The 27,927-nt window shown below is 42.8% G+C and overlaps 3 protein-coding genes across 5 annotated transcripts in view; 1 reads left to right on the top strand and 2 right to left on the bottom strand.

Annotated features, from left to right (window-relative positions):
• Positions 1-34: 34 nt before the first annotated feature.
• On the bottom strand, positions 35-3,307 carry cog8 (component of oligomeric golgi complex 8). Its single transcript, XM_076083183.1, has 5 exons — positions 2,814-3,307; positions 2,391-2,598; positions 1,002-1,796; positions 750-918; positions 35-371 (listed from the first exon to the last, which is right to left on the bottom strand). The coding sequence occupies exons 1-5, from the start codon at positions 3,143-3,145 to the stop codon at positions 115-117; spliced, it is 1,761 nt and encodes a 586-aa protein (XP_075939298.1). The 5' UTR covers positions 3,146-3,307; the 3' UTR covers positions 35-114.
• katnb1 (katanin p80 (WD repeat containing) subunit B 1) lies at positions 2,905-17,750 on the top strand. 3 transcript variants are annotated; one of them, XM_076083182.1, is made up of 21 exons: positions 2,905-3,184; positions 3,315-3,412; positions 5,950-6,083; positions 6,675-6,805; positions 6,926-7,043; positions 8,233-8,333; positions 8,580-8,621; positions 8,710-8,793; positions 8,876-8,991; positions 9,378-9,449; positions 9,528-9,678; positions 9,758-9,951; positions 10,029-10,177; positions 11,466-11,516; positions 13,326-13,390; positions 13,511-13,744; positions 15,801-15,950; positions 16,110-16,186; positions 16,618-16,692; positions 16,987-17,103; positions 17,182-17,750. In XM_076083182.1, the coding sequence occupies exons 3-21, from the start codon at positions 6,044-6,046 to the stop codon at positions 17,315-17,317; spliced, it is 2,103 nt and encodes a 700-aa protein (XP_075939297.1). In that variant the 5' UTR covers positions 2,905-3,184; positions 3,315-3,412; positions 5,950-6,043; the 3' UTR covers positions 17,318-17,750. The 3 variants fall into 3 exon arrangements, with proteins under 3 accessions (XP_075939297.1, XP_075939296.1, XP_075939295.1); XM_076083181.1 differs by lacking the exon at positions 3,315-3,412; XM_076083180.1 differs by lacking the exons at positions 2,905-3,184; positions 3,315-3,412 and adding an exon at positions 5,482-5,626.
• Positions 17,751-21,539: 3,789 nt separating this feature from the next.
• Positions 21,540-27,927, bottom strand: part of kifc3 (kinesin family member C3) — a 29,084-nt gene continuing 22,696 nt past the window's right edge. Inside the window, exons 18-21 of the mRNA XM_076083211.1 lie at positions 27,349-27,578; positions 24,487-24,636; positions 24,185-24,314; positions 21,540-22,455 (exon numbers count right to left, since the gene is read on the bottom strand). Coding sequence (XP_075939326.1) covers positions 22,433-22,455; positions 24,185-24,314; positions 24,487-24,636; positions 27,349-27,578 — 533 coding nt within the window. The 3' untranslated portion in view covers positions 21,540-22,432. The remainder of the gene's footprint in view (positions 22,456-24,184; positions 24,315-24,486; positions 24,637-27,348; positions 27,579-27,927) is intronic.

Here is a 27,927-nt window from a genome sequence, read left to right as displayed (position 1 = left end):
TATTTATTATTAGATTGATTGTCAGAAACACGAGTCAGTTTCCACGGTAATGTTTTATTATTATTTTTTAATAAACTTTAGATTTCTGAACACTGAATAAACATCAAAGGTCCTTCAGTCCACAGAGAAGTCTTCTTCCTCGTCTCCTCTCGTCTCTTCTTCTGGTTCCTCAGAGTCTCTGAGAGCGGACTGGACAGACTCCGGGTCCAGCCCTCCTGACTCCGGTCCTGGGTCCTGGATCTGGGTCTCAAAGGTCGGGTCCTGGATCTGGGTCTCTCTCTGAGGGAGCAGGAAGTCCAGCGGTTGGAGGACGACGACGAGGTCAATGGAGCCCAAACCACCGAACCGGTGCAGCTGAGTGGGAGGAACTCCTGAAGAGACAGAGACCAGGTTTAGACAGAGACCAGGTTCAGAAAGAGACCGGGTTTAGACAGAGACCAGGTTCAGACAGAGACCAGGTTTAGACCGGGTTTAGAGAGAGACCAGGTTCAGACAAGAGACCGGGTTCAGACAGAGACCGGGTTTAGACAAAGACCAGGTTTAGACAGAGACCGGGTTTAGACAAAGACCAGGTTTAGACAGACCAGGTTCAGACCGGGTTTAGACAGAGACCGGGTTTAGACCAGGTTCATTCTATTATTCATATTTAATATTCATGTTTAATATTAATCAGGATGTGGATCAGGATGTGTGTCAGGATGCGGGTCAGGATGTGGGTCAGGATGCGGGTCAGGACTGGTCTTCCTCACCGAGGATGAGTGCGATCTGAGCCGGAGGAAACAGGACCTGCAGGCAGCGGTTGAGGAACGGTAGCAGGTCTTCAGCGTAGGCCGAGCAGAAGAGGAGGAAGAGCTGCTTCTCTCTGCTGCTGAAGGCCGACTCCTCGGCCCGGTGGAACACCAGGATCTGACGGGTCACCTGATGGGAAAACAAGACCGACAACATCAACACACCAGACGAGACCCGGGTCCCACCTGAGACATGAAGTAGTTAAAGTTTACCGTGTTTAGGGCGTCCTGAAGACAGGAGGCCACGTCCTGAGCCAGTCCCATGGGGCAGCAGAGCCGCAGGTCGTTGAAGGCCGTCAGGATGTTGTTGAGGAAGCAGGCCAGCGGCTGGAAGTCCAGCAGGGACATGGGGGGCTGCAGGGTTCCGGTCTGGTTCCCGGGGGCCCCCCCTAAAACAGACGGCAGGGCGATGAGTGTGTACCGGTTCATGTCCTCCTGGAACTTGTCCGCCGCCTCCCGCACGGCTCTGAAGAACGTCTCCGCCGCCACCTGCTGGAACATCGGCGCCAGCTGCCCGCGGAAGTCTGCCCCGACCCGGCTGAAGGACAGACCGAAGTACATGCACTGACCCAGCAGGGAGTCCAGGCGACCCCCGACGCCCCGTTGCAGATCCCTCTCTAAGGTCTCCAGGAACTCTGCCACCTTCTGCACCACCCAGCCATGGAAGATGGCGGCCTCGTTCACCGGCGCCTCGTTCACCGGATCCTCGTCGGAGAAGATGGCTCTGTACTGTGTGATAATGTCGAACAGGTGGACCCTGCAGGCCTCGATGGTTTTGGTGATGTGGAAGTAAGGGTCGTCCTCTGGGACGGCGGCGAGGATGGACCGGAGCCAGGAGCCTCGAGCCTGCAGGAACTTCACCCGGAGCTCCGCCTCCGTGAACACGTCCATCCTCCGCAGGTAGCCAATCACACGCAGGCAGGCGGGCAGCTGAGAGTTACTGCGGAGCTGCTGCAGCAGCTGGTTCAGCATCAGCTGAGCAGACTGACGCACCTCACGCACGATCCCCTGAGGATATAGTGTGTATATAATATATCATAATATATTGTAGGAGCCATTAGTTATGTCTGTGTATTATATGTTTGAATTGGGAGCCCTTCTCAGGTTGACCACGGGTGGCAGCGTGTATTAGTGTGGCAGGTAGTTGATATACGGGGCACAGGTGCAACTGACAGAGGTGATGATTCATCAGTGACGGGGAGATTGCACGGTTTTTACCGCAAACCAGACACACCAGAGGGAGACCAGGAAACTAAGTGCTATCAAGTTGTATTATCATCTGTGAACTCCAATTAAACGGGAACCTCACCCAAAAGTATGAAAAGCCTGGAAACACGATCTTCTCCCGTACCCAACCGAGTGGCTAGTCACTACATATATGATCATATACTAATATATATTAATATATCATATTAATATATATTATAATATATATTAATATATCATAATATATCATAATATAATAATATATACAGTTAGTCTGCACATGGTGACTGAGCTTGAACTATGTTGACTTTATGGAACCTAATGAACTGGGTCAGACTAACTAGAGATAAACCTGGTTTACTTAGTGAACTGTGTGGACCGGGTCCCTGGACTCACCTGGATGACGAGGAGAGATGAGTGCTTCTTCTCCAGCCTCTTGGCGTAGGCCGCCAGCTCCAGAGCTTCCTCGTAGTACCCGTTGCGGACACAGGTGTCCATGAGCTGAGGGATCTCCAGGATCTCAAGGATCTCAGTGTGACGGTTCAACGTCAGGCTGTTCATCCGGCGACTGACTCCGATCTGCTCCGCCTCCTTCATGAAGGACCTGAACACAACACGGATCACATGGGAGTCAGAAGACCCATGAACACAACACGGATCTTAGGGGGTCTGAGGATCAGGTAGTCTGAGGGTCTGAGGATCAGGTAGTCTGAGGGTCTAAGGATCAGGTAGTCTGAGGGTCTGAGGATCAGGTAGTCTGAGGGTCTGAGGATCAGGTAGTCTGGTCCACCTGTACTCTGACTAAACCTCATCACTGACCTGCATCTCTCTCCAAAGCCCGGCAGTTTGTCCAACATCCGGGTCACGCTGCTCTCCACGCGACCAAAATCCCGGTAGGTGTTCTGGGTGCAGTCTGCGGTCCGGATGAAGGTCTGGTAGTTGCAGAAGGCCAGTTCTTCGGTCTGCTGGAGGATCTGAGCCCGCTCCTCCGACAGACGCTCCGGCTCTCGGCTCAGCTTGTCCACTCCGAAGGAGCTGAGCTCGGACAGGTAGACGGAGAAGTCCTGGTTGTCCCTCCAGCTGTCCGGGAAGCTGTCCTTAAAGATCGAGGCCAGAATACTCTCATCCTCCACGTCCACCACCGCCGCCATATTGGACCGGAAGTACCGGGAGAACCGCTACTGCTGGAGGTTCGTCAGTGAGACAGACTAATATATAAGATATGTATAATATAATAGATAATAACAGAGTTCTCTAGAACACAGACGTGTTGACATCCACTTCCTGGTTCCCGGTTTCCGCTTTCTTCTTCTTCGTTAGTGTTATTGGTGGTTGGTGAACCAGATGCGCTTTACCGCCACAAGCTGGACTGGAGGGTAGAACGAGACAACGTGCATGCGCAGTGTGACTAAAGTTAAGTAAGTAAAGGTGTCAGACAGATGTAGTACAGTAAAAAGTACATTACATTACAGTCATTTAGCAGACGCTTTTATCCAAAGCGACTTACAATAAGTGTATTCAACATTGGTATTCAAGAGAACTACTAGTCACCAGAAGTCATAAGTGCATCTCCTTTAAACAAGCATCTAAGAGCATAAACCAGAGCAAACGTATAGAAACAAACTACTACGGATACAATAAGTGCAACAAATGAATATGAATACAATAAGTGCAACAAACTAGTATGAATACAATAAGTGCAACAAACTAATACAAATACAATTAGTGCAACAAACTAATACAAATACAATTAGTGCAACAAACTAATATGAATACAATAAGTGCAACAAACTAGTATGAATACAATAAGTGCAACAAACTAGTATGAATACAATAAGTGCAACAAATTAATATGAACACAATAAGTGCAACAAATGAATATGAATACAATAAGTGCAACAAACTAATACAAATACAATAAGTGCAACAAGCTAATACAAATACAATAAGTGCAACAAACTAATACGAATACAATAAGTGCAACAAACTAATACGAATACAATAAGTGCAACAAACTAATACGAATACAATAAGTGCAACAAACTAATACGAATACAATAAGTGCTAAGTGGAAGGCTCAGGGTAGTACTTCTTGAAGAGGTGAGTCTTCAGCCTGATGAAAGATGGGCGGCGACTCTGCTGTCCTGACGTCAGTAGGGAGTTCATTCCACCACTGTGGGGCCAGGACAGAAAACAGCCGTGACCGAGTCGATCGGCCGCAGGGACCTCTGAGCGACGGGGCAACCGATCGCCCTGAGGCAGCAGAGTGAAGTGGTCGGGCGGGGGTGTAGGGCTTGACCGTGGCCTGGAGATACGAAGGAGCTGTTCCTTTCACTGCCCTGTAGGCTAGCACCAGAGCGTGTAATTGATGCAATGTTTGCTGAGAACGACAGTTGGTCATCCAGGGTCACACCCAGATTCCTCGCAGTCCGAGTTGGTGTCACCACGGTATCGTCAATGGTGATAGACAGGTCTCGGTGTGGGCAACCCTTCCCCGGGAGGAACAGTAGCTCGGTTTTGTCCAGGTTGAGCTTCAGGTGATGTGTCGCCATCCACTTCGAGATGTCAGCCAAGCACGCAGCGATGCGTGCCTCCACTACACTCCAGTACAATATGTACCTCTGAGATGTAGTACAATATATAGTACAATATGTACCTCTGAGATGTAGTACAATATGTACCTCTGAGATGTAGTCCAATATAAAGTACAATATGTACCTCTGAGATGTAGTACAGTACAAAGTACATGTACCTCTGAGATGTAGTACAGTAAAAAGTACAATATGTACCTCTGAGATGTACATTAGAAAGTACAATATGTACCTCTGAGATGTACAGTATAAAGTACAATATGTACCGCTGAGATGTAGTACATTAAAAGTTACAATATGTACCTCAGAGGTGTAGTACAGTATAAAGTACAATATGTACCTCTGCGATGTAGTACAGTAAAAAGTACAATATGTACCTCTGAGATGTAGTGGATTAAAAAAATACAATATTTACCTCTGAGATGTAGTACATTAAAAAGTAAAATATGTACCTCTGAGATGTAGTACTATATAAAGTATAAATATGTACCTCTGAGATGTAGTACAGTATAAAGTACAATATGTACCTCTGAGATGTAGTACATAAAAAAGTACAATAAGTAGTGGATGAGAAAATAAAGTAGCAGAGAATGGAAATACTCAAGTAGAATACCTGAAGTTTGTATTTAAGTACTTCAGTATCAGGTTCCCTTTACATCTATTATGTTGGTTATACTTTTTTATTAGTTTTTAAAACATTTATTCTGCTAAAAGTATATTTTAAATAGAAACATGATATATATATACTATATATATCATGTTATGGTATATAGCTATATATAATGTGCGTTCCAAAATATACAAAAGACATTTGACGTCACAGATTTAATAAAACTAATTAAAAGATGGAAGTAAAAGAACAACAGGAAGGAAGATCATTGTTAATTGTTGTCGTAAAGTTGTTTTTGACGTCACACCGGAAGTGATTGCTGGTTTGACAATCCAGTTGCTAAGCTACAGGCGAGGAGCAACCGTCACGAGACCGTTTAACGGTCAGATGATTAACGGTCATTAACGGTCGTTAACGGTGGACTCATGAAGGTAAACTCACCGCCACGTGTTCTCGGTTCTCACGTTTAGCATTAACTAGCTAACCGTTTGCTAACTAGCTAGCTAGCTCTTAGCTAACGTTAGCATGTGTTGTAAGTTAACGACAGTTCACTGACTTTATGTCAAACTAACGAGTTTTAAAGGTATTCAAGTAGAAGTACCTCTAAACCAAAGTACAGTACGTGAGTACATGTACTTATGTTAGTAACAAGTCAGGTAGAAGTACCTCTAAACCAAAGTACTAATACCACACTGTAAATATAGTCTGTCACAGTAAAAGTACTAATTGCTATTAATGTGTTTTCTTTCTGCAGGCTGTGATCACTGATCCTGACTGACCTTCATCAGTTAACCTTCAACCAGTGAGACACCAGTGAGACACCAGTGAGAGACCAGTGAGAGACCAGTATGGCTGCAGCCAACACCACCAAGATCTCATGGAGACTACGTGAGTTTGATATGATAATAAATACTTTGAGTGATATGATAATAAATACTTTGAGTGATATGATAAATACTTTGAGTGATATGATGATAAATACTTTGAGTGATATGATAAATACTTTGAGTGATATGATAATAAATACTTTGAGTGATATGATAATAAATACTTTGAGTGATATGATAATAAATACTTTGAGTGATATGATAAATACTTTGAGTGATATGATAATAAATACTTTGAGTGATATGATAATAAATACTTTGAGTGATATGATAATAAATACTTTGAGTGATATGATAAATACTTTGAGTGATATGATAATAAATACTTTGAGTGATATGATAATAAATACTTTGAGTGATATGATAAATACTTTGAGTGATATGATAATAAATACTTTGAGTGATATGATAAATACTTTGAGTGATATGATAATAAATACTTTGAGTGATATGATAATAAATACTTTGAGTGATATGATAATAAATACTTTGAGTGATATGATAATAAATACTTTGAGTGATATGATAATAAATACTTTGAGTGATATGATGATAAATAAACTAAGTTTGTCCGTCCTGTGTTGTTGTACAGAGGAGTTCGAGGCTCACTCCAGCTCCGTGTCATGTCTGGCTTTAGGGAAAAGCTCCGGCCGCCTGCTGGCAACAGGAGGGAAGGACTGTAGGGTCAACATCTGGGCCGTCAGTAAGGCCAACTGCATCATGGTGAGAGCTGCTCATAAAGTATATGTATAAGTATATAGTATAAAACACCTCACCTTTACTGAGGTCTTATGATGAAGCTCTGATACAGGAGTGATGGAGGTTTACTGTGTGTCCTGACAGAGTCTGACTGGTCACAAGAACCCAGTGGAGTGTGTCCAGTTCAATATGTCAGAGGAGCAGGTTGTCGCTGGTTCCCAGTCTGGATCTATACGAGTCTGGGACCTGGAGGCTGCCAAGAGTGAGACCCAGTTTGTTCTCTTAGTGTGTGGTTGAAAGCTTGAGTATGTGATGAATATAAACCCTGAGAGATGCTTTCAGGGTTTATATTTTAGTCCAGTTTTAGGGGCCGATCACAGCGGGGGGGCGACCACGAGATCAACCATCGAGCTTCTGCTGCTGTTCTGCTGGTGAAAATTATCTCGTTCATTTTTTGATTAACTATCACTAATATCAAAGTTCTCTACAACCACGTCTACCAGCATCAAAACAGGAAGTCAGTGGTAAAGTAGTAAAGCCCGCCTCTTGCTTGATTTGATTGGCTGCCATGGTCATGTGTGACATTGACAAGCAGAGCGACTCCCCGCCTGGTGCTGGAAAGTTGGGAATATTTTTAATGCGTCTAAAAACTCCAGTATTAGTAAAGTATGCTCTAGTATTAGTCAAGTATACTCTAGTATTAGTCTAGTATACTCCAGTATTAGTCCAGTATTACTCCAGTATTAGTCAAGTATACTCTAGTATTAGTCCAGTATTAGTCCAGTATACTCCAGTATTAGTCAAGTATACTCTAGTATTACTCCAGTATTAGTCCAGTATACTCCAGTATTAGTCCAGTATTACTCCAGTATTAGTCCAGTATTAGTCAAGTATACTCTAGTATTAGTCCAGTATACTCCAGTATTAGTCCAGTATTACTCCAGTATTAGTCCAGTATTAGTCCAGTTTCAGTCCAGTTTTAATATTAGTCCAGTTTCAGTCCAGTTTTAGTATTAGTCCAGTTTTAGTCCAGTAGTAGTCCAGTTTCTGTCCAGTTTTAGTATTAGTCCAGAATTATTCCAGTTGTAGTCCAGTTTTAGTATTAGTACTAGTCCAGTATTAGTCCAGTACTAGTCCAGTTTCTGTCCAGTTTTAGTATTAGTCCAGTTTCAGTCCAGTTTTAATATTAGTCCAGTATTAGTCCAGTTTTAGTATTAGTCCAGTATTAGTCCAGTTTTAGTCCAGTTTTAGTATTAGTACTAGTCCAGTATTAGTCCAGTACTAGTCCAGTTTCTGTCCAGTTTTAGTATTAGTCCAGTTGTAGTCCCGTTTTAGTCCAGTACTAGCCCAGTTTATGTCCAGTTTTAGTATTAGTCCAGTTGTAGTCTAGATTTTGTCCAGTTGTAGTCCAGTTGTAGTCCAGCTGAGACAGTTTTTCGTGTCTCTTCCAGTCTTAAGAACTCTGATGGGACACAAAGCCAACATCACCAGTCTGGGCTTCCATCCATTTGGAGACTTCCTCGCCTCCAGCTCAATGGACACAAACATCAAGGTGTCTGTGATGTGTGATATGTATGTGTGTGTTTGTGTGTGTGTGATATATGTAATGTGTGTGTGTCTGTGATATATCTGTGTGTGTGATATGTATGTGTGTGTATGTGTTTGTGTGATATGTGTGTGTGATATATGTAATGTGTGTGTGTCTGTGATATATCTGTGTGTGTGTGTCTGTGTGTGTGTGGGTGTGTACTAATGAAATCTTTCTCCTCATCTGAACCATGTGGTCTTGTTCTGTCAGCTGTGGGACGTTCGGAGGAAAGGTTATGTGTTCAGGTACAAGGTGAGAACTGTAGAAATAAAGAAGAGCACATTTGTGAAGATACATGTTGATAATATGTGAGACGGTTAAAGTCCTGGTTGTGTTTCAGGGTCACACTGCGGCGGTGAGGAGTCTGGCCTTCAGTCCTGATGGGAAGTGGTTGGCTTCAGCCAGTGACGATTCCACCGTCAAGGTAAGAATCACACCTGTCAGAGTTGTAGTTCCTTTAATATTCATTAATTCATGTTCAGACGGTTTGATGTTGTCTCTGTCAGCTGTGGGATCTAACTCAGGGGAAGATGATCACAGAGTTTAAATCTCACACTGCAGCCGTCAACATCATCCAGTTTCACCCCAACGAGTACCTGCTGGCCTCAGGCAGCTCCGACAGGTACGACCCTCTGTCAGTGTCCTCTTTGATACACCATCAACACTGTTTCCTCTGTCCGTCTCCTCTTTGATACACCATCAACACTGTTTCCTCTGTCCGTCTCCTCTTTGATACACCATCAACACTGTTTCCTCTGTCCGTCTCCTCTTTGATACACCATCAACACTGTTTCCTCTGTCCGTCTCCTCTTTGATACACCATCAACACTGTTTCCTCTGTCCGTCTCCTCTTTGATACACCATCAACACTGTTTCCTCTGTCCGTCTCCTCTTTGATACACCATCAACACTGTTTCCTCTGTCTTTGTCCTCTTTGATACACCATCAACACTGTTTCCTCTGTCCGTCTCCTCTTTGATACACCATCAACACTTGTTTTTTCTCCAGGACCATCAAGCTGTGGGATCTGGAGAAGTTTACGATGATCGGCTCATTGGAAGGAGACACGACTCCCGTCAGGTGAGTTTTCTCACCACAGATGTCAGACCAGGTGTTGAAGGATCGTGATCCCTGACTCCTGGCCCTCTGTGGGTTCAGGTCTGTGTTCTTCAGCTCCGATGGATCCTGTCTGTACAGCGGGGCCACAGACTCTCTGAGGATCTTCGGCTGGGAGCCTGACCGCTGCTTTGACGTGGTGCCAGTGGGCTGGGGGAAGGTGTCTGACCTGGCGGTCTGCAACCAACAGCTGGTGAGTAGTTGTTATTGATTATTGATTATTGATTATCACATCCTGTAAACCTCTTCTTCTTCTTCTTCTTCTCCCTCAGATCGGCGTGTCTCACCAGCTCTCCTGTGTGTCGTCCTACGTGGTCGACCTGAAGCGGGTGAAGAAGAGCGGCGGCTCTGTGATCCGAGGAATCGTCCAGGACGACCAGCCGCTCTCGGAGCCCAGAGATCCTAAAGGATCTGCACTACGCAGGAACTACGAGAGACCCACGATCACCAGCAGCTCCTCACAGAGGTAACGGCAGCACTCACCTGGATAGGAAGGTTACCTGTGTCATGATGTCATGATGTCACATGTTGTGATGTCATCAGGGTGAAGCAGAGTTCAGACGCCGACAGGCGGAGCCCCGAAGGTGAGAGGCGGAGCCTCAGTGAGGACGAGGCAGACGAGAAAGTATCGTCAGCAGAGATCCACAACGCAGAAGACTTCAAAGAGATCTTCCAGCCGAAGAACGCCATCTGTAGGTCTCACCATCTGTCCTTCATCCTCACACCTTCTGTCCTTCAGGGTCTCACCTTCTGTCCTTCATCGTCTCAGTTTCTGTCCTCCATCGTGTCTCCTTCTGTCCTTCAGGGTCTCACCTTCTGTCCTTCATCGTTTCACCTTCTGTCCTTCAGGGTCTCACCTTCTGTCCTTCATCCTCACACCTTCTGTCCTTCTGTCCTTCATCCTCACACCATCTGTCCTTCTGTCCTTCAGGGTCTCACCTTCTGTCCTTCATCGTCTCAGTTTCTGTCATTCTGTCCTTCATCGTCTCTCCTTCTGTCCTTCAGGGTCTCACCTTCTGTCCTTCAGGGTCTCATCTTCTGTCCTTCATCCTCACACCTTCTGATCTTCTGTCCTTCATCATCTCACCTTCTGTCCTTCAGGGTCTCACCTTCTGTCCTTCATCCTCACACCTTCTGTCCTTCATCGTCTCTCCTTCTGTCCATCTGTCCTTCATCGTCTCTCCTTCTGTCCATCTGTCCTTCATCGTCTCTCCTGTCCTTCATCGTCTCACCTTCTGTCCTTCTGTTCTTCATCGTCTCACCTTCTGTCCTTCTGTCCTTCATCGTCTCACCTTCTGTCCTTCATCCTCACACCTTCTGTCCTTCATCCTCACACCTTCTGTCCTTCATCCTCACACCTTCTGTCCTTCATCGTCTCACCTTCTGTCCTTCATCGTCTCACCTTCTGTCCTTCATTGTCACACCTTCTGTCCTTCATCGTCTCACCTTCTGTCCTTCATTGTCACACCTTCTGCCCTTCATCGTCACACCTTCTGCCCTTCGTCGTCTCACCTTCTGCCCTTCGTCGTCTCACCTTCTGCCCTTCGTCGTCTCACCTTCTGCCCTTCGTCGTCTCACCTTCTGCCCTTCGTCGTCTCACCTTCTGCCCTTCGTCGTCTAACCTTCTGTCCTTCATCGTCTCACCTTCTGTCCTTCATTGTCTTACCTTCTGTCCTTCATCCTCACACCTTCTGTCCTTCAGGGTCTCACCTTCTGTCCTTCATCCTCACACCTTCCGTCCTTCATCGTCTCTCCTTCCGTCCTTCATCGTCTCACCTTCTGTCCTTCCGTCCTTCATCGTCTCACCTTCCGTCCTTCATCGTCTCACCTTCTGTCCTTCAGGGTCTCACCTTCTGTCCTTCACCCTCACACCTTCTGTCCTTCATCCTCACACCTTCTGTCCTTCATCGTCTTACCTTCTGTCCTTCATCGTCACACCTCATCGTTTACCGTCAGTGACTCGGTTCTTCTCTCCTTTAGCTCGAACTCCTCCCAGGATATCGGAGCCTTTTCCTGCTCCTCCAGAGGACGGTGAGTCCTTCAGAGCTTCATCACTTTTATTACAGACTTCATTCACACCTGAAACTAGTTTACTGTGAGACATCACGCTACCTGTTCAGGTACTCTGTTCACTACCTGTTCAGGTACTCTGTTCTCTACCTGTTCAGGTACTCTGTTCACTACCTGCTCAGGTACTCTGTTCTCTACCTGTTCAGGTACTCTGTTCTCTACCTGTTCAGGTACTCTGTTCACTACCTGTTCAGGTACTCTGTTTACTACCTGCTCAGGTACTCTGTTCACTACCTGTTCAGGTACTCTGTTCACTACCTGCTCAGGTACTCTGTTCACTACTCTGTTCTCTAACTGTTCAGGTACTCTGTACACTACCCGTTCAGGTACTCTTTTCACTACCCGTTCAGGTACTCTTTTCACTACCCGTTCAGGTACTCTGTTCACTACCTGTTCAGGTACTCTGTTCACTACCTGTTCAGGTACTCTGTTCACTACCTGTTCAGGTACTCTGTTCTCTAACTGTTCAGGTACTCTGTTCACTACCCGTTCAGGTACTCTTTTCACTACCCGTTCAGGTACTCTGTTCACTACCTGTTCAGGTACTCTGTTCACTACCCGTTCAGGTACTCTTTTCACTACCCGTTCAGGTACTCTGTTCACTACCTGTTCAGGTACTCTGTTCACTACCTGTTCAGGTACTCTGTTCACTACCTGTTCAGGTACTCAGTTCACTACCCGTTCAGGTACTCTTTTCACTACCCGTTCAGGTACTCTGTTCACTACCTGCTCAGGTACTCTGTTCACTACTCTGTTCTCTAACTGTTCAGGTACTCTGTACACTACCCGTTCAGGTACTCTTTTCACTACCCGTTCAGGTACTCTTTTCACTACCCGTTCAGGTACTCTGTTCACTACCTGTTCAGGTACTCTGTTCACTACCTGTTCAGGTACTCTGTTCACTACCTGTTCAGGTACTCTGTTCTCTAACTGTTCAGGTACTCTGTTCACTACCCGTTCAGGTACTCTTTTCACTACCCGTTCAGGTACTCTGTTCACTACCTGTTCAGGTACTCTGTTCACTACCCGTTCAGGTACTCTTTTCACTACCCGTTCAGGTACTCTGTTCACTACCTGTTCAGGTACTCTGTTCACTACCTGTTCAGGTACTCTGTTCACTACCTGTTCAGGTACTCAGTTCACTACCCGTTCAGGTACTCTTCACTACCCGTTCAGGTACTCTGTTCACTACCTGTTCAGGTACTCTGTTCACTACCTGTTCAGGTACTCTGTTCACTACCTGTTCAGGTACTCTGTTCACTACCTGTTCAGGTACTCTGTTCACTACCTGTTCAGGTACTCTGTTCTCTAACTGTTCAGGTACTCTGTTCACTACCTGCTCAGGTACTCTGTTCACTACCTGTTCAGGTACTCTGTTCACTACCTGTTCAGGTACTCTGTTCACTACCTGTTCAGGTACTCTGTTCACTACCTGTTCAGGTACTCAGTTCACTACCCGTTCAGGTACTCTTCACTACCCGTTCAGGTACTCTGTTCACTACCTGTTCAGGTACTCTGTTCACTACCTGTTCAGGTACTCTGTTCACTACCTGTTCAGGTACTCTGTTCACTACCTGTTCAGGTACTCTGTTCACTACCTGTTCAGGTACTCTGTTCTCTAACTGTTCAGGTACTCTGTTCACTACCTGCTCAGGTACTGGACACATGATGAAAATCTTGTCTTCTTGTGTCTTGTGTGTGATGTGATGATGGAGGACAAAGTAAAGACGGTTTTCTTCTTCTTCTTCTTCTTCTTCTTCTTCTTCTTAGACACTATATTAGCCATCGGCCGTCAGCTGAAGGACATGATATCTGCTTTTCCTGAAAAACAGCAGGTCAGTGAACGCAGCAGTTTGTCTCTGTGATTAAGAGACATTAAATATGTAAACAATGATGAAACATGATTCATGTACTTTTGTTTTGTTAACATAAAGTTGTGTGTGTGTGTGTTACAGGCTCCTCCCCTCTCCTCCTCTACACCTGTCCAGAGGGTGGAGCCTACAGTCGTCTCTTCTATAAAGCGTTCGACTCCCTCTGTGGTCGTCCCGGTGACCTCTAACCCCCCCTCCTCCGCCCCCCCTCCTCCTTCTCAGCCTCCTGTTACCATGGCGACGTCTAAACCACATGCTAAAATTATCCTGAGCACCAGAAACGAGCCCATCGGGCTGAACGTGGCCGACTTCCTGCCTGTGAGTTTAACACATCTGCACAGGTGTTTGTTGAGGGTAGATGACGTCACTTGAAGTGCGTACTACATGTCCCACGATGCATTGTGCATGAGCTCCTCATCAACACTGAGAAGGTTTCCTCTAGAGCGGGGGGGGGGGGGGCAGGCAAACGCTGCTGGTGATCAGCATCACTTTCCTCAAGGAACTTAATAAACTGACGACGCTCGTATAAAGTTAACGAGTTTATGTCTGGCTTCACTTCATGATCAAACTGCATTACAGACTCACACAGTGTAGGAAGAGTACATCCAGCTCCGGGTTTTCCTCTTTCACCTCATCCCGGATTCTTCTCAGCAGCCCGACGTTTTTTCCTGTTAAGTTTGACGATCTGTCTGTGGTGACATTGGCAAGTTTACACCAAGGTAGCTTCAGCCTCTGGATGACACCAGACGCCATACAAGTCCTGTCCTCGTGTTGTCCCCTTCAGACATCCCATGGTCAAACATTCCTCCGTTATCTCTAAGCTGTCATTAATCCCTCTGATAAAGATTCAGAGCTCAGCGGTGTCTTTTAAGTCTTTACTTTCGTCCAGTGCTAACGAATAGAACTTAAATGACTCAGCGTTTTTTTGTTTGACTCGCTGGCTAAGTCTTGGTCAGTTAGTTCTACACGGCGAGTCATTGTCCTGCGTGATAAACTCATTCTTTCTTTGGAGAAAGGCTTGCTGGCCTTTGCTCATTTGAATGCTAGTAAATAGCTTGCCTTGGTGCTTGACTCTTGGCTGCCAACCTCCGAGCAGTAGCCGGCCGTTCTTGCGTTGATTGTTTGCTAGCGTAGTTAGCATGCGTGGTGGAAAAGTGGCGGCTGATATTGTATTTACCGCCTGTGATCACACTTAGGTGAAAAAATATGATGCTGTCCACTCCTCATTAAACACTCTGAGCTCATTGTGGACTTTTCCTTTCTTTGGTCCACTCATTGTTACAGAAGGGCTCCATGCTGTGACAGAGGTGGTGTTTCAGCATCGTTTTAGAGATGATCTCCGTCCAAAATAAAACAAACATCACGTGACTCTTCACGTACACGTGATGGTCAACAGGAAGTAGATTGGTTGCTTAGTTAAAACAATACGACAGAGTAATAAAGTATTCTTTAATGATGAACGGTCGTGTTTGATACTTAAGATCTTCTCTAAAATCTTCCTCTATGAACTCAAACACACAGTTAGTGGAAAGTTTTACAAGTTTTATTTTCCAGACTTAGTTACAGCGCTGCAGGTCTTTATCTCTCTCACATCATATTTACATTAAAATGAACACTTACACATAAGTCTACTAGATTATGGTCCATAAATGTAGTCCACACTCGTCTCTCACTCGTCCCCTCGGTGTCGTTGTTGTTCTCACTTGTAGCTCTGCTGCTGAAGTCTCTGTCCACTGGAGAGCAGTCCATGTTCTGTTCCTTTATAGTTTGTGTGGGGACTTCACAATAGTTGTGCAGAACAAAATAAACAATAAGTTCTCCATTTTGTGTCCATCCTCCTCAAAGCCGCAAACTGTGACTTCAGACGTCTCCGTAGGCTTGATTCCTCCGCTGGACACGCTGCTCACTAATCGCTCCAACAACAGCTGCTAGTAAAGAGAACACGGTCAACAACACCTGTAATCAGTCGTCCGTGTTGAGTTAACCTGGTAGTCCATCGGTAATCAATGCTGTTGTTTGTGATCTTCCAGTAAAAGGTCATATGATCAGGGACGAATCAGAGGACACGTTGTGACTGCTAAGAACCAATCTAGTAGTGAACTGGGGGTGGGCGTCATCTAGAGAGAATAGACCGGAGTGCTCCATCTAGTGGGCTCAACTGTAACTCCGGGTATTGCAGGAAAAAGGCAAAATGAATCCAGTCTTTACTATAATTTGGACAATTTTGTACCAATATTCGACGGGCCGGATTAAAAAGCCCAACGGGCCGTAGTTTGCCCATGCCTGCTCTAAAGTCACTGGGATGTTCAACTGAAACGTGTGTGTGTGTGTGTGTGTGTGTGTGTGTGTGTGTGTGTGTGTGTTGTCTCCTCAGTCGTCCCCTCTCAACAGAGGTGGAGCTCTGAGTGATGATGAAGCTCTGTCTCAGCTGAAGAAGGGTCATGACACCATGTGTGTAATGCTGAGGAGCCGACACAAGAACCTGGAGACGGTCCGGTCCGTTTGGGCCCGAGAGGACATCAAGGTGAGACTCATATCTAAATCTAAGGGTTTATGTATTGTTTCATATCTCAATATCAAATGTAAAGAAGAATTATTGCAGTGTCGGTTATTCTAACATCATGCAGACCTGTCACATGATTGGTTCTCACTGCCTCCACTTCCTGTTGACGTCTCTCTGCAGAGAGCTCTGGACGCTGCTGTCTCCATGAATGATCTGTCTATTGTGGTGGACATCCTGAACATCATCAACCTGCAGCCGTGAGTCCACCCTAAAACCTTAAAACCCTAAAACCTTAAAACCCTTAAACCTTAAAACCTTTCAACATTAAAACCCTTCAACCCTAAAACCCTTCAACCTTTAAACCCTTCAACCTTTAAAGGTTGAAGGGTTTAAAGGTTGAAGGGCTTAAAGGTTGAAGGGTTTAAAGGTTGAAGGGTTTAAAGGTTGAAGGGCTTAAAGGTTGAAGGGTTTAAAGGTTGAAGGGTTTAAAGGTTGAAGGGTTTAAAGGTTGAAGGGTTTAAGCCCTTCAACCTTTAAGCCCTTCAACCTTATAAATTAAATATACATGTTTTAAAACAAATAAACAAAGATATTAAACATCATGGATGAAGTCTTGTCAGATGTCAAACATTGTGAATAGAGACTCTGATATAAATGTGATTTTAATGATAGTTGATAATTGTTTCAGGTCGCTATGGAAACTGGACTTGTGCACGACGATTCTTCCTCCGATCGACCAACTGCTGCACAGTAAATATGAGAGGTGATCAGTTATTCATTATCTATAAGATATAAAACAGACCTGCAGCCAAAGAACGGTTCAACAGTGAATCAACATTTTGTTTATTTCATATTTAAATATAAACATTCTACAGATTTTAATCACAACACTAAGTTTTATTTCTGTCAGTTAGATAAAGTGTTTCAAAGTCCACAATCCAAAGTGTGTGTGTGTGTGTGTGCGTGTGCGTGTGCGTGTGTGTGTGTGTGTGTGTGTGTGTGTGTGTGTGTGTGTGTGTGTGTGTGTGTGTGTGTTTGTGTTTGTGTGTGTGTGTAGCTACATCCAGACCGGCTGTACGTCTCTGAAGCTCATCATGAAACATTTCTGGATGTTGATCTCTGACACTCTGAAGGCGACTCCGTCTGTGGGCGTCGACATCACCCGAGAGGAGCGGTGAGTCAGCACAAACGCACACCAGGAAGTGATCGCTTGTGTGTAAAGGTCTCAATGATGATGGTGTTTGTTTTCCAGACACCAGAAGTGCAGATCGTGCTGCAGGCAGCTGAAGAACCTGAGCAACGTTGTGAAGAACAAGGCGGAGCAGGTCGGTCGACATGGCAGCGCCTTCAGAGAGCTGCAGCTGATCATGACGCCGCTGGACGACTGAGGAGGAGGCTGATTTAAAGCTTCACGTGTGTCATGTCACTGAAGAACTGTTATTTAAAGACGTTCCTCTTCCTGTTCACACTGAGGAAATCGCAGAAGAAGAAGATCATGGATCCTGAGTCTCAGGTGAACGGTCGGTTCAGAGGGTTCTGGATTCACCTGTACTAAACTACAACTGACTCGCCTTAAAAGAACAGTTTGACATTTTGTTGAGGGTGAGATTGCGGTCTGTCTGATGAACATGAAGCTGTAGCTGCTTAGCTTAGCTTAGCATGAAGACACATGTGTCCTGGAGTCTGGCCGATCGGAGCCGTTACTCAGCTGGAATAAACAAATCTTCCATATTTAGTCCATCAAAGACTTTTCCGATGATGTTCAAATATTTTGTTCTTACTGTTTATTTAAATAAAGTTGTACATGTTGGGATTAAAGAAGAGTCTATTTGTACCAGCAGGGTGGAACCAGCATCAGAACCGTTTATTGCCAATGAAGTTTGCACCTACAAGGAATCTGTCATGGGGGGGGGTGTGCATAACATTAAACAATCAACACAGTGCAAGAAATAGAAACATTATAATTTACAATAGAATATAAAATAAAGTGCAAACAAACATAACAGAACTGTAAACAAGTGAAATGTTAAAAGTGTCGAGTGTTTAAATGAAGAAACATAGATGTGCAGGGGAGTGACCGGTAGGAGGTTGTGTTGGGGATGACAGAGTCAGTGGGGGACCCGGGCTCTGTTAATGAGCCCGACTGCGGACGGGAAGAAGCTGTTCATGTGGCGTGAGGTCTTGGTCCTGATGGACCGCAGCCTCCTGCCAGATGGAAGGGGCATGAACAGTTCATGTCCAGGGTGAGAGGGGTCGGCTACAATCCTTCTTGCTCGCTTCAGGGTCCTTGAAGTGAACAAGTCCTGGAGGGACAGCAGATTGCAGCCAATCACCCACTCGGCAGAGCGAATGATGCGCTACAGTCTGCCCTTGTCCTTGGCAGTGGCTGCAGCGTACCAGACTGTGATGAAGGAGCAGAGGATGAGGAATGATGGCTGTGTAGAAGTGCACCATCATTGTCTTTGGCAGGTTGAATTTCTTCAGCTGCCTCAGGAAGTACATCCTCTGCTGAGCCTTCCTGGTGATGGAGCTGATGTTCAGCTCCTACTTGAGGTCCTGGGTTATGATGGAGCCCAGGAAACGGAAGGACTCCACAGTGTCGACGGGGGAGTCACACAGGGAGATGGGGGGAGACACACAGTGATGGGAGTCACACAGGGAGATAGGGGGAGTCACACAGGGTGATAGAGGGAGTCACACACAGTGATGGGGGCTGGTGGAGCTGCATTCTTCCTGAAATCCACAACCATCTCCACTGTCTTTAGAGCGTTGAGCTCTAGGTTGTTCAGACCGCACCAGGTCAGCAGATGGTCAGTCTCCCACCTGTAGGCGGACTCATCCCCACCAGAGATGAGTCCGATGAGGGTGGTGTCATCCGCAGACTTCAGGAGCTTGACGGACTGGTGACTGGAGGTGCAGCTGTTGGTGTACAGGGAGAAGAGCAGATGGGAAAGAACGCAGCCTTGGGGGGAGCCGGTGCTGATGGTCCAGGAGACTGAGACGTGTTTTCCCAGCTTGACGCGCTGCTTCCTGTCAGACAGGAAGTCTGTGATCCACTTGCAGGTGGAGTCGGGCACGTGCAGCTGAGAGAGCTTGTCATGCAGCAGAGACGGGATGATGGTGTTGAAGGCAGAGCTGAAGTCCACAAACAGGATCCTGGTGTAGGGTCCTGAGGAGTCCAGATGCTGGAGGATGAAGTGAAGGGCCATGTTGACTGCATCGTCTACAGAGCCAACAGGTCTGTAGACGATGCAGTCAACATGGCTGCAGGAGGTCCAGGAGTGGGTCAGTGAGGGTTTTTAGGTGGGACAGGACCAGACGTTCAAAGGACTTCATGACCACAGAGGTCAGGGCGACGGGCCTGTAGTCAGAGTCCTATGATCCTAGAAGCAAAGAGATCAGAATAACTTCACATGATGTATTTATTAATCTCATATTGATATCATATAACAGTGAGCCAAACAGAAGCAGGACAACACTAAGGTAAGATGTAAACACAGATAAAATGATAAAAAGGTACATATGTATGTATCCATGTATGTATGGATACATACATGGATACATACGCACATAACTACACTTTTCTAAATGGACGTTTTTTGATAGAGATGTATGTCGAAACAATGCTGCAAAAACAAATTGCTAACAGCATTAGAACTATACAGCTTCCCACAGGGACACGGGAACCCGCAACAGTAGTCGAGCCAGCAAGTACCCAGAGGTCCTACAGCATTCGCACTGATGGAGGTCACATGCTCAGGCGTAACCGGCGTCACCTCCTGCAGACGTGTGAAAGTGGCGCAAGCCAGGTACTTCCACCAAACAACCACCAGGTGGAGCCTGAGGACACCAAGTCTCAAATAGTACAGCAGGACCCTGCAGGTCATACAGGTCCCACACAGCCACCAGACTGTACTAGCACCAGATCAGGCCGCATAGTGAAGCCTCGAGACGTATTAGACTTGTGATACCCAACAGAAGAACTGAAGGATATGTTCATGAAAATAAAGTGTTGAAGTTTGAAATAGTTGAAATGCCGTTTAGACTGAACTGTTGAGATAATTGTTTTCATATTTCCTTCAGTAACAGTGTTCTTGCAGATTTGGCATACGTAGCTGCCGATATGCAGTTTTTCTGAAATGTTTAAATGCATAATGTTTACCATTTCATTTGGCAGCTATAGCCATGTTTTGTTTTAAAAGAAGGGGGATGTAGTACCTTGGATACTTCCGGTTAGGGTTGGTTTCAGAAAAGGTCCTGGAAGATTCTAGAGTGGCCGTCAGTCGCCCGACTTGAAAATCTCTGGTTAGATTTGAAGAAGGCGGTTGCAGCACGCAAACCCAAGAATATTGGAGAGCTGGAGGCCGTTGCCCACGAGGAATGAGCTAAGATTCCTCTGGAACGCTGTCAGAACATGTCTGGCGATGCATCACGTTTGCATCAGGTCATAACAGCAGAAGGGTTCTCTAAGTACTAAAGATGCTCGTCATGAAGGGGTTGAATCATTTTTGAGACTGCAGTAGTCATGAAAGTAGCATTTAGTGTTGAATTTGGAGAAACCACTTGTAGTAACAGTTGTGTTGAGCTATTTAAATTGTCCTTGTTTGAGTTGTTTATTGAAAACAGCTGAAAGTTTGTCAATTTTGCCAGTAAACCAAATTTTCAACGGGGGTTGAATCATTTTGAGTGCAACTGAATATACGTATACTACATGTGTATATTTCAGCTCTTTCTTTGCTCTTTGGACGTCTCAAACACAGAGATGCAGACTCCAGAATTGAAGAAGCAGTTGATTGTTTTGCTTTAACTTGTTCCTATGAAGTAAATGTCTTCAGATTAAAGACTCCGTCAGTCTTTAGATTGGTTCTCTTTAAGCCTCAGCGGTTCATCCTTGGGGACAATGAACACTCAAAGGAAGAAGATGGAGCTTCAGTCTATACTGACGAGTAATGAAACAACTAGAATGGTGAAGTTAGTAGATTTGAAAAGTTATGTTGCTACTTTAAGAGAGCAGTAAAATAGTTAAATGTTCAGATGGATATCTCATAACTGTTACAAAGTCAAGACGTGGTTAGCCTAGCTTAGCATCAAGACGAGGTTCAACAACACCCCTCTGAAGTTCACCAATTAACACGCATCTCATTTGGTTGAAGTGAACACGAGAAAAAGATAAATGAATCCTTTTGTCACATGGAGGCGAAAGTTAAACGTTTGTTTATTTATTAAAAAGGAAATAAAAATAAAATCAACCTGTAGAAATCTACAGCAGACACAAAGCAGGCAGACATGTTGATCAGCTCATTCTAAGCATTCCTGTTTACTACCGATCACGAGTAACTCGTCTGCATCACGCCAGTCTACAGACCACAGTCTACAGACCACAGTCTACAGTCTAGTCTGTAGACTGGTCTATAGACTGTAGACTAGTCTGTAGTCTGTAGACTAGTCTGTAGTCTTTAGACTGTAGACTAGTCTGTAGTCTGTAGACTAGTCTGTAGTTTGTAGACTGTAGACTAGTCTGTAGACTGGTCTGTAGACTGTAGTCTACAGACTACAGACTAGTCTACAGACCACAGACCAGTCTACAGACTAGTCTACAGTCTACAGACTACAGACCACAGTCTACAGACCACAGTCTACAGACCACAGTCTACAGACTACAGGCCAGTCTACAGACTACAGTCTACAGACTACAGTCTACAGACCTGCTGTGTGCTTCCTAGATTTATTCCTCTGAAGAGGTGACAGCAGGAGAAACAGTCCAAGAAAGTGAAGAAGATTGAACGTCTTTTGTTCAGCGAGCTGAAAGAAGAATAAAAACATCCAGAGGAAGAGAAGAAGACTGATAGTGTTCTCACTTCTGATTGGACCGCGAGGACACAAAGAGCCTCCGTTAAAAACTAGAGAAGAGGATTCAGGACGAGATGAATATTGAGATTCAAGTTTAAGATGAAGCTCTTTTCACTTTGTCAGCATCCTCAACCAACTAAATAAAACACAACACAAGATCAAAGCATGTCAAACATAAATATATAAGCATATTACATCATATATTATGATTTAACCACATCTGGAATTGTGGATTAGAAAACAAATCTCAACGTTTTAAAGTGCAACTTTATAAAAACAATGAAAGAAATACTGTGATTGGAAGCATATACTGTTGGGAGTCAGAAATAAACATTATGAAGGATTTCAGTCTGGACGAGACGGACTCGAGAACTTTGAAAGGTTCAGTCGTTTCTCTTGAAATTCATTTTAGATCTTTAAATGTTTATCATCAAAGAAGAAGAGTCTGTTATTAGAGATCGCTATGAAAGTCCAATCAGGCTTAGCGTCTCCATCCGGCTCCTGTCAGCGGCTGAAGGAGGTCATCAATCCTTATATCAATCAATCCTGCAGAGGAGGGAGTCGGTTCAGCTTCAGAGTGTTGGCAGACACCCTGCAGTCAGACCTGGACCCAGTCAGACCTGGACCACCTCACAGCGCCGCCTCCAGGTCCTTCAGGCTGTCAGCTTCAGTCGTCCTGGAGAGAGAACCAGACCAGCAGTCAGCAGGTCATGTGACCACCAGTCATGTGGCTTGTCTGATGTCCACAGTACTGCCGATAAATGTGAAAACTCTATCCTTTTTTCCTCTTTTCAGGTTAAAAAAGGAGGAGGGGGGGGGGGGGGGGGGGGGGGGTCTATATGTTAAGACTTTAAAAACTAAATTAAAGAAAACAAATTACTTTAGAAACTTTTTATTTGGACACCCTCTGAAGTCACAAGGAAAAGATTGATGATTTAAATAATGATGATCTGTTTATGTTGATATTGTTTATAATAATCATCTGCGGCTGTACCAACGTATTCACAAACATTTAAACATTTAAATCATATATTCTTTGTGTTTAAAGACTTAAAGATTCAAACTTATTTTAGAGGAAACACTTTACTCAAAGTGAGGATTTAGTTGAACTCTTTTATTTGATGACAGGCATTCAAAACCTCTTCAGAAGTTCTGAATGTATAAAAGAAGTTTAGTCTGTGAGTCTAGTACAGAGATCAGTCCAGGACTGGGATCAGCACAAAGACTGGAACCAGCACAAGTTCCGCCTGCTTCCAGTGTCTGTGCTAAGCTAAGCTAACCTCTGTGGATGTTTCTCTGTTGGACCCTTTAAACTCCTCTTCACTGAGGGCCACAGCAGCATCACGGTGGCCCTCAAAGGGCCGGTTGTAACTTTAACTCCCAACATGTTGGTCAATAACTGTCTCTGCATTTGATTATTGTTTATTCAAGTGTTAAATTATAGTTATTATAACTTAAATTATTTTTAATTAAGGTTAAGAAAGCCACATTACTCTATCAAACTATTAAAGAAAATATCAAATATCATATATTACAAATATCTGTTGTAAAGACACGTTTAAAGTATCTTCAATGTACTCAATACGTTTCATGTCTAATGTACAGTAACCAGCCAAGGAGCTGCTTCTGTGACTGTGTTTAAATATCTCATAATTTCGACTTTGGGGATATTTTTATTATGAAGTCGAACTTTTAATTATTATTTTTTTGCTGGCGGATTCGCGGGCCACATAAAATGACGAGTTTTGTTGAGTTTGACACCCCTGCTTCAAAGGTTGTGAGAATCAGTAATCGTTTCCTTGCCTACAACACGCCTCAAACACGCCTACAACACGCCTACAACACGCCTCAAACTTGTCTTTAACAGTGGGCCCTGCTCACGGCCCTGCAGGTGCACAGACAAGCGGGTGGAGCTCTGTGGTTAGAGTTTAGAAGGAAAGAGGGCGGGGCATCATGCCATGCTCAGAGCTTCCATGCCAAGCAATCCACCAATCAGCATCCACCCCACCTACCTGCCCACCGTCCCCCACCAATGGGCTGGCTCTGTCTACCTGTCTGTCTGCAAACCAACCAATCAGACGACAGAATGACAGCAGCTCGTTACTACATTTACCAGTTTACAGTATTTAGTAGAAGTATCTGAATGTATCAGTGAATAAAAACAGTAGTATTGTAACATACTGTAGTAGTACTGATGAAATAAATACTGAATGTATTCGGACACAAAAAGGAAAACTTAGAAGAAGTGATGATGACTTTTTTGAGAAATAAATACATTTCTCTAGAATCCTGCTTCTCTTTGAAGTTGAGGTCAGTAAAGGCATCGCTACGTGTGTATTTGTACTGCATGTTCATTTCTCTCTCTATATATTATGTGTATTTGTACTGCGTGTGTGTACATGTACCAGTGGACAGCTGAGACTGGGACCTCCTGCGTGAGCTGCTGGGAGTTCTGGAGGCGGAGCTGAGGGAGGAGCCGGCACTGCTGGCTCGAGAGATGGGGAGAGGGAGGGGGGTCGCCGGGGGGGAGTCCAGCTGAGGAGAGGTAAAATATACATTTATATATGTATATATATACACACACAGATATATATATAAATACGTATACATCTAAACTTCAGAGTGAATGTTGTTGGATTGAATCAGCTTCACAAGATAAATACAAAAAAACTAGGATCCAAATATCTGAGCTAAACGTCTCCGTTACCTCGATGCTGTCGTGTGTCGGTGAGGACGAGGTGGACGAGTTCTCGTGTCTCCTGGAGGACGACGAGGACATCAGCTCTACGCTGCGAACACGCTGAGCAAACTTCAGCGAGCAGATGGACTCACTCATGTTACCGGACAGAGGAGACACCTGAACACCACACAGAGAACCAGAGGACATCAAAATACATATATATATACACATATATATACATATACACGTATATATACATATACATGTATATATACATATACATGTATATATACATATACATATATATATACATATACATGTATATATACATATACATGTATATATACATATACATATATATATACATATACATGTATATATACATATACATGTATATATACATATACATGTATATATACATATACATGTATATATACATATACATGTATATATACATATACATGTATATATACATATACATGTATATATACATATACATGTATATATACATATACATGTATATATACATATACATATATACATATACATGTATATATACATATACACATATACATATACATGTACATATACATATATACATATACATGTATATATACATATACATATACATATATACATATACATGTACATATACATGTATATATACATATACATGTATATATACATATACATGTACATATACATGTATATATACATATACATGTACATATACATGTATATATACATATACATGTACATATACATATACATGTACATATACATGTATATATACATATACATGTACATGTACATATACATATACATGTACATATACATGTATATATACATATACATGTATATATACATATACATGTACATATACATGTATATATACATGTACATATACATGTATATATACATGTATATATACATGTATATATACATGTATATATACATGTATATATACATGTATATATACATGTATATATACATGTATATATACATGTATATATACATGTATATATACATGTATATATACATGTATATATACATGTATATATACATGTATATATACATGTATATATACATGTATATATACATGTATATATACATGTATATATACATGTATATATACATGTATATATACATGTATATATACATGTATATATACATGTATATATACATGTATATATACATGTATATATACATGTATATATACATATACATGTATATATACATGTATATATACATATACATGTATATATACATATATACATATACATGTATATATACATATACATATACATGTATATATACATATACATGTATATATACATATACATGTATATATACATATACATATACATGTATATATACATATACATGTATATATACATATACATATACATGTATATATACATATATACATACATGTATATATACATATATACATGTATATATACATATACATATACATGTATATATACATATATATATACATATACATGTACATATACATGTATATATACATATACATGTATATATACATATATATATACATATACATGTATATATACATATACATGTATATATACATATACATATACATATACATGTATATATACATATACATATACATATACATATATATATACATATACATATACATATACATATACATGTATATATACATATACATGTATATATACATATACATGTACATATACATATACATATACATATACATATACATATACATGTATATATACATATACATGTACATATACATATACATGTACATATACATGTATATATACATATACATGTACATATACATATACATGTACATATACATATACATGTACATATACATGTATATATACATATACATGTACATATACATGTATATATACATATACATGTACATATACATGTATATATACATATACATGTACATATACATGTACATGTACATATACATGTATATATACATATACATGTACATATACATGTATATATACATATACATGTACATATACATGTACATGTACATATACATGTATATATACATGTACATGTACATATACATGTATATATACATATACATGTATATATATGTACATGTATATGTATATGTACATATACATGTATATATACATATACATGTATATATACATATACATATACATGTACATATACATATACATGTACATATACATGTACATATACATATACATGTACATATACATGTACATATACATATACATGTACATATACATGTACATATACATATACATGTACATATACATGTACATGTACATATACATGTACATGTACATATACATGTATATATACATATACATGTATATATACATATACATGTATATATACATATACATGTATATATACATATACATGTATATATACATATACATGTATATATACATATACATACATATACATGTATATATACATATACATGTATATATACATATACATGTATATATACATATACATGTATATATACATATACATGTATATATACATATACATGTATATATACATATACATGTATATATACATATACATGTATATATACATGTATATATACACATACACACATAATTAAATCAGACTGAAGACTTTTATTAAAGCTCTGACTTATATTCTTGTAGTTTAAGGTCTATGTAACGACTGTCTGCAGGTCTATGCGACGACTATCTGCAGGTCTATGCGACGACTGTCTGCAGGTCTATGCGACGACTCTCTGCAGGTCTATGCGACGACTCTCTGCAGGTCTATGCGACGACTCTCTGCAGGTCTATGCGACGACTCTCTGCAGGTCTATGTAATGAAGAACATAGTTCTTCTGGTCTGATGTGGTCTCACCTGGACCATCATGAGCGTCTTGCTGTCCCCGTTCAGAGAGTCCTGCAGCAGGTATGTGAGGCGTGAGTTCCTGAAGGGGACGTGAGCGTGTCGGCCCCGCAGCGCGTTGATGACATCACCGAGCGCCGACAGAGACTTGTTGATGCACTGAGCTTCTCTGAGGCGACTGCCCTCCGCCCCCGACCGCCCGATCCTCTCAGAGCCCGCCAGGTCCACCAGGTTCAGCTTACCTGTAAACCAGACACACCAGAAACCCTCAGGACCAGCAGAGACCCCCGTCTGTCTGTAGACCGTCAAGTCTCTGTAACAACTAGGTCTAAAAACAAGCTGCTCATGTTCACCAGGAGGAACCACAAGGTTCTGTTCTGGTGTCACTCTTCACTCGGATGACATCACCGTTTACATGGTGATCAATGTCCACATCAGTCTCTGAGTGCAGTGTTAGGTTTTCTGATGCTGTGTGTGTGCCTTGTGTGTGTGTGTACCTTGTGTGTGTATGTGTGTACCTAGTGTGTGTGTGTGCGTGTACCTAGTGTGTGTGCATGCGTGTACCTAGTGTGTGTGCATGCGTGTACCTAG

Source organism: Anarhichas minor, unplaced genomic scaffold (assembly GCF_050575085.1).
Source record: "Anarhichas minor isolate MPS153535 unplaced genomic scaffold, ASM5057508v1 ptg000123l, whole genome shotgun sequence".
Lineage (NCBI taxonomy): Eukaryota > Metazoa > Chordata > Actinopteri > Perciformes > Anarhichadidae > Anarhichas > Anarhichas minor.
The sequence above is the reverse complement of the archived record's forward strand: the minus strand, read 5'-3'. Positions and strand labels throughout refer to the sequence as shown.